We start from the raw sequence: 6,967 nt of genomic DNA on the forward strand, positions 1-6,967 counted from the left end.
GGGGTTTCACCGTGTTAGTCAGGAGGGTCTCGATCTCCTGACCTCGTGATGCGCCCACCTCGGCCTCCCAAAGTGCTGGGATTACAGGCGTGAGCCACTGCGCCTGGCCTCTTTTCCTCTTTTCTAAATGATAAATGTTTTTATTTATCATGCTGCTTAGGGATTTGTATCAAATATCTATCAACAGTTTAGTGAAAAGACCTGCAGGTGTGTTATACTATTTTCTTCATTATGACCTCACAGCCTTGGGTAAAGTTTGAGAATAGACTGGAAGGAATGAGTTTCAGCTGCAGTGAACCGGGCTGACTGACGACGAACATTTTAATTGTGAAGATTGAGACAGTGAAGAGGACTCCTAAAGGGATTAGCACATCCATCATCTCTTAGGATCTTTAGGAAACATGCAGAGGAAAGCTGGTTTTGGCTTAGGTATGAGAAAGCTACACGGTATCATGGCTGGGAGTCGAGGGACCTGGGTTCCGGCCAGGCCGTCAACCAGCTGTGAGGCCGTGGGAAAGCCACTTAATGTTTCTGGGCCTCAGGCTTTTTTTCCTGTAAAATAAAAGGACTGGATAAAAAGAAGGGATTGGACTAGAGGATCTCTCAAGTTCCTTCTCATTCTCAGATCCTTGACATTTTTTTTCAGTTCCATGAGGCTCTTCTAGCACCCTCTGGGCTCCATTTTCTCACTGGAAAGGTATCTCCAACTTCAGAGAGGAAAATACAAGGCATTCCATACTCACCACTTGGAGGTGAATATAAACTTCAAGGGGAGTGGTTTTCAAATAAGAAAAGCTCACTGTGTCACGTGATGCAGGAGGACAGGCAGTGGAGATGCCTGGGGTGGGAGGGCACTTGGGAAGCATAGCTGGAACGGCATGGTGCTACCCTGAAGGGCCTTTTGAAGGCGAGGTCTATTATGATTAGGATTTCATGGATCTGCTGGGATTGGGCCCGGGTGGTAAGAATGAGGCTGATAAGAGTGCCCTGATGGTCAGAGAATGACAAATTGGGAAGGAACAACAGAGATCACGTTTTTCAATTCTCTTAATTCACAAATGTGAAAACACAGCCAAAGAAGAAGAGAAATCCCTTTTATATAATGACTCTATATGGGAAGAACTTGATGTAGGCAGGTCTTTTTGCACTATGTAGCTCATTTCATTTATCTGTCCATGGATCTGTTGCTTAGCTACTCAGTGGCAGAGAAAGCAACGTGTCACTTACACTGCTGAATTTTCCTGTTGCTCTGAAGCTCTGAAGTTCACTAGCACAGACCCATCCTAAACCTGTGAATGTGGCTTTCCTTGCCATTTTGGGATACGTGCTGTCAATGAATACATGGCCTAGTCTAGTTCCTACACAGCCTACAGACTCCACTAATGTTTGCTGAATTTAATGAACACAGACCACCCCAAATCTAGAGGAAAAAACATTCGGTTGAGCTTTTTCAGTAAGAGGGTTTTTGGGTGTGCCTGGGTTTTGTGGGCAGAAAATCTTCAGGTATCCTTTGGAGGGCAGTCAGTAGAGTCCTGTGACCAATGGAGGGGATACATTGTTTTCCACAAGGCTCATTGATCAGACACCTGCCCCTCTGGCTCTCAGATATGAACCCATACACAGGTAGGAAGCCAGGGTCAGAAGCATTACTGAGAGAGTCAAATAATATGAAGTTGGAATTATGTCTATGGCTTAACACAACAGTGTGCAGCAAATGCTTCCATGGAAGGGTGTCTTCAGCTGATCTGGTCCTGGTATTAGGAATGTGCCACTCACGCCGGATGGCTGGGCTTGTTCAGATCGCTCAGTTAAAACACAGTATTCATTGGGTGTCCATTGATTGATTGCTCAAGGCTCCAAGGCCGTTTGGAGGAGGTGGGAGAGGACAGCCTAGCCATGAATTTGATCACACAAAATTACTGGTCCCTGTTTTAAACTGAAATCTCATTTCATGTTAAAAATATTTTGTAATGTCCAAAGGTTTGGGGTGGCAAAATGTTGTGATACTTAGTTCTTAGGATTTGCTCTTCTGAGATTTTTATGAAAATAAGAGTATGAGCAAAATGCTTTTCTATTCAATATGAAATCATCTCTGCATACGGGGCCTTGAGAAGCTCCAATGCCCAGGGCCTGGGTCCACTGCAGAAGCATTTTGCTCAAGTGTCTGCGTGTCTAATGTCAAAATCATTTTCAATGCAAATATTTTTGTGGGCTGTATTTTCCAGGGGGTGATGAAAATGTAAATGCATTTTATTTACCTGTTGGTGGTAGAGAAATGCCATCCAGTCTTTCATCACTATCAGCAATCTCTACTGGTTACAAACATAAAACACAAATCTCATTAGTTTCAGGGAGCACATTCATTCTACTGAAAACAGTGATGTAATTTTAAAAACTCTAGTATGCATAAGTTTTCACCATTCTTTTCCCTTTTCAGCTATCATTGGTTCATATTACAGATGTTAATATCATTATTTGAGTATTTTTTAATGATGGTGATATAGGTGGTAGGTGATATAAAATCAACTTTCCCATATTAAAATTTTTAAAAATCTTATCAGCCTCATTCTATTGATCACTGATGATTTCTGTTTATTTTCACTTATTTATAGAGGCTTAAATATCGAACCAGCATGGGGGGTGAATTGTTGAAACAGGGTCATTGGGGGAACGTGTCAGTTAATTCCTGCTGCAGAATTGCACTTGGCATCGCCAGAACCACTCCTGGGGGGCAGCTTAGGAAATCCTGAGAATGAACCTTTCTTTGGAGATGACTGATGGAGATCCTAGAGCTGCCAATCTAACTCTGGCATCAATGTGGTCACAAAGAAGGAACAAGTGCTGCTTGAAAACATTCTCCATTTCCACATTTTAAAATGCAAACCTTCCCTCATCTCTGATAAATGTATCCATCTCCTTGGGAGTTTTCCAAAGGTAGATCCTTCAGTCACAAAAAACCTTCTGTTAAATGCAAAAAAAAGGTGCTCATGTGTCTCTTGATAAGGGATGGCCTTGTTAGTTTCCTGTAACACGTGGGGATGGGAGAACATCACATTATGGCCCCTGGGATAGTTTCGGTGGTGCCCTCCGTGGCCCAGGGCCGGTAGTCCCCACAGGAAGGCCCCTGCTGACTGCATAATGTGTGTGGGCAGCCCTTGTGAGGCTGTTGAATGAGGTCGGCCTTGGCACCACGCTGTAACACTGAGTCGGTAGAAGCCTAAACTAGTACTACGTACTTGTTTTTATTGTTGCTTTAAACATAATCAGGGCTTAGCTATGGCTAGAAACATTGTAAGGCTCCCCCATCTCCTTCATCCTCCAACATCTTGTCCTCAGATGAACACTCACTGGCATGAGTGAAAGACCCCTTGTCTGCCAACCTGCTAGGTCCACCACAAAGAGAAATCACTGAGAAGGGACGAAATATGCAAGACCAATCTAGGTTGGGGAAGATTAGCAACCACTAAAATGATGTTGTAGATGAATATTTAATAACATAAAAATATTCAGTCAAACCATGGGATGCATGGTGAGATTAAAATTCTGGAAACAGGTTTATAGAGAAAAGACAGCACATACTAAATGGTAACTGTGTTTCCCTCTGGATGAAAGGCTTTAGGTATTTTAAATTTTGTTCTATGGCTTTTAGAAATTATTTTATATATGAAAAATAATGAACATATGTTATGTTTATATTTAGAAGACATTATTTTCTTCTAATTGGTTTGAGCGAGTTGGAATAGACAGATGGTCTTCATGGTCGTTCTCTCATTGCCTAGGATTTTAAAAATCCTTCAATAATAGTAACAATGATAATCTCCATCATTTATTAAATGCTGACTGGGCACCTGACATGCACTGTGTCACTGAACCCTTAGGAAACTCTACAAGGTGGGTCTGTTGTTCTGCCCATCTGAACAAATGAGGAAAGTGAGAAAGAGGTTAGGAAACTCACTCCAGGTAACACAGCTAGAAAGTAACAATGACAAGGACATGAAGCGGGTTAATGTCTGGGCTATTCATCTCTTTGCTATTAATAGTCCAAACATACCATAAGCATCATTATGAGCTAATTTCTTAAATCTTCTAGTTCTAGTTCATTTTATATTTTAGCAACTTTCTTTACATGTATACTTGCTTTTCATTTAGTTATAACAAGGTCAGTTTTGGGTATAAACTGATCTTCCTTTTGTAATTCAGCTATCCTCCCTTTGAAAAACAGGCCTATGCAATTATGTGCTTTAGTAAGAACAGAACATATATAACCAAAAAAAATATAGATGATTATATATAAATCAGAACATGCTAGCTGCATGAATAGGGGCTGAGAGTCAAGGATGAAGGCACTGTTGTGTTACTCAAATTTAATTATAACATCTATCTGCAACAACAAGCTCACACTCTTTCTTCCCCGGTGACAATCAAGTTGGTAAATTTGGAAAAGACTGAGCAAGTGCAATAAACATTTAACAGCAGTGACATCTTTACTCTGAGATCTAACACGATATATTGTGATTTTAGCTCTGAGAAAATCATCTAATGAAAATGATAAAAATGCACACCAGGAAAGGAATCACTGGAGTTACAGAATAAAAAATTATCTCATGTGACAACAGCCCCAGATGAATTTCTATCTGGATTTGCATAACGGCCTTTCAAATCTGTGTGGGGCATTTCTTTTCTTTCTAGAGGCAGTGCAGGCTTCCTTCAGTGGTAGCCAATTAGCTTGTGGAGTCAGAGTCTCTACCTCATTCCAGGAATGGAGCTAGATATGATAAATAAGGTTGAAGTTGTGCAATCTCTATGCGACACTGTTTGTATTATCATTTAGACTGAAAATTATCAAGACAAAAAGCATGAGAGCAGGTAATATTATTGATCCAGACCCCTCAGTTCCTACCATCATCATGGAAGGAAATACAAGTAGCTCTATTTTCGATTTGCTGGAGCCCCACTTCTGTGCCCTAGAGGAGAATGATGTGGAACAGGATTTGACAAAATGGGGAGAAAAACTGCATTTGGCAGGTCATTGCTGCTGTGCTGTCATTTGGGTCTGCTTGTCAGGGTTGGTTTTGTCTTACAGCCACTTTCTACTTCTCAGTTGCTAGTAGAACCTGCTAGGAACGCGGAAGAGAAGGGCCAAGGGAGCCGATCACAAGTATCTGGGCAGATCATCTAAGCCAGTGGTCAAAAGTTACAACGTCCAACATCAAATATTCTGATGCGTAAGGGGCAGGAACGGGCAAGTGAGTGGAGGTTCCTCGAGGAGGGGAAGGGTGGGGAGCAGGATGTGGCTTGGGTCTCATCCTGTAGAAGTGGGCAAACCTGGGGGGGGAAATGGGCATTTGTGATATGAATTAACAGAAATGAGGCATGGTTAGGGGATGTGTTCCCCGGCCAGTCTGCTTGTGGGAAAGAGAAGAGGGATGTGGTGGCGCATCTCTACTGGCTGCATGTTGTCTGCTTGCTGGTGGGACAGGGGAAGGGAATAGAGACTAGAGCTCATAATAATCGGTCTCAGCATCTGACGATAGACAGAAAAGAAGCTGTGTTTATGTCTAAAATGTGCAGCATGGGGAAGGCACCAGAACGACATTTAAACTGTATTTCTTAGTCACATGATCCACTGCCAGCAAGGTCTTTCTGGGTCCCTGAGGGAAGCCTTCTACAGAATTTCCCCACTTTTTTTTTTTTTTTTAAAGAAACAGGGTCTCACTCTGTCACCCAGACTGCAGTACAGTGGCCAATCACAGCTCACTGCAGCCTCTAACTCCTGGGCTCAAGCGATCCTCCCACCTTACCCTCCCAAGTAGGTTGGAAAACAGGTTCATGCCATCTTGCTTGGCTAATTTTTAAGGGGTGTGTGTGTGTGTAGATAGGGTCTCCATCTTCACAAAACATCTGGAGATGTTGCCCAGGCTGGTCTGGAACTCCTGGGCTAAAGCAATCCTCCTGCCTCAGCCTCCCAACTATTTTTAATTTTTCTGGAACCTCCATACTGCTTTCCATAATGGCTACACTAATATATATGAAATTTAAAAATCTTATCTAGAGATGTGTGGCCTCCTAGAGATAGTTACTCTTATTTGACGGGAGAAAGCTTACTACACAGGGATTCTCCACTAGGAAGGTGGCCCCCACCGTCACCTTGGGGAAGCGGAGATGTCAATGACCAAATCTGAACAGTCGTAATTCCCCTGGTGCTCACTTTTCCTGGAAGAATAATCCCAGAATCTCCAAGCCCAGAATTTAAAACCCACACACACAACCTGTGCATGCACGCGTGTGCATACACACCCCCCACTTAAAATCCCTTTTACTTGATGTGGTGTTGCTGGTAGAAGAGTTTTTTTTTCTTCTTCTTTTTTTTCAACCTTAAGCAACTTGTACTTTCATAAAGTCACACAGATCCAAACAAATAAAAATCAATAGGTAAACAGAAGCAAAACCATCAAAGAGACCCAGTTTTCACATATAACAGCATTAGACCACAAATGAGATTAGCAGTCTTTTTCACTTGTACTATTCAAAGTAAATGGCCTGACATAATTTTTCCTATTTAGTCTGAAGGTGTTTCAAAATTTATTTGAGTAAGACTTTAAGAGATCAAATCACACCATATTATACACAGTATTTCCTTCAAAAGACAAGACACTGAAATAACCTAGAGCCAAGTATTGTATTTATAAAGTCTAAGAATTCCTAAGTGCTTCTCCAATTATTTTTTCTGCACCTTAGTCATACCTGAGCCTCTCTTAAACCTCCTTCTGGCCAGTTCAATTTGATCCTGTAGAATCTGTACCCAGTCTCTTGGGCCAGGAAGTTTATCCACATGGTGAGCTGTACAGTACTTTTCTGTGAAGACTGAAAGAAAATGTAAAATCTTGTTGAATACCTTAAGTAAAATATGCAGATCTGAAACAGATATATATTCTACAAAGAAAAAAAGTGTATTTTTTTTTTTTTT

At 41.6% G+C, this 6,967-nt stretch overlaps 1 protein-coding gene across 2 annotated transcripts in view; it reads right to left on the minus strand.

Moving 5' to 3' along the window:
* Nucleotides 1-6,967, minus strand: part of BEND7 (BEN domain containing 7) — an 83,139-nt gene that overhangs the window by 3,981 nt on the left and 72,191 nt on the right. The window contains exons 7-9 of one of the 2 annotated variants that reach the window (XM_011934237.1): nt 6,745-6,864; nt 2,259-2,309; nt 282-552 (exon numbers count right to left, since the gene is read on the minus strand). In XM_011934237.1, the coding sequence (XP_011789627.1) occupies nt 539-552; nt 2,259-2,309; nt 6,745-6,864 (185 nt within the window). In that variant the 3' untranslated portion in view covers nt 282-538. Of the gene's footprint in view, nt 1-281; nt 553-2,258; nt 2,310-6,744; nt 6,865-6,967 lie in introns of those variants that run through there. The other variant, XM_011934238.1, reaches the window with a different exon arrangement.

Source organism: Colobus angolensis, unplaced genomic scaffold (assembly GCF_000951035.1).
Source record: "Colobus angolensis palliatus isolate OR3802 unplaced genomic scaffold, Cang.pa_1.0 Scaffold133, whole genome shotgun sequence".
Taxonomy (NCBI): Eukaryota; Metazoa; Chordata; class Mammalia; order Primates; family Cercopithecidae; genus Colobus; species Colobus angolensis.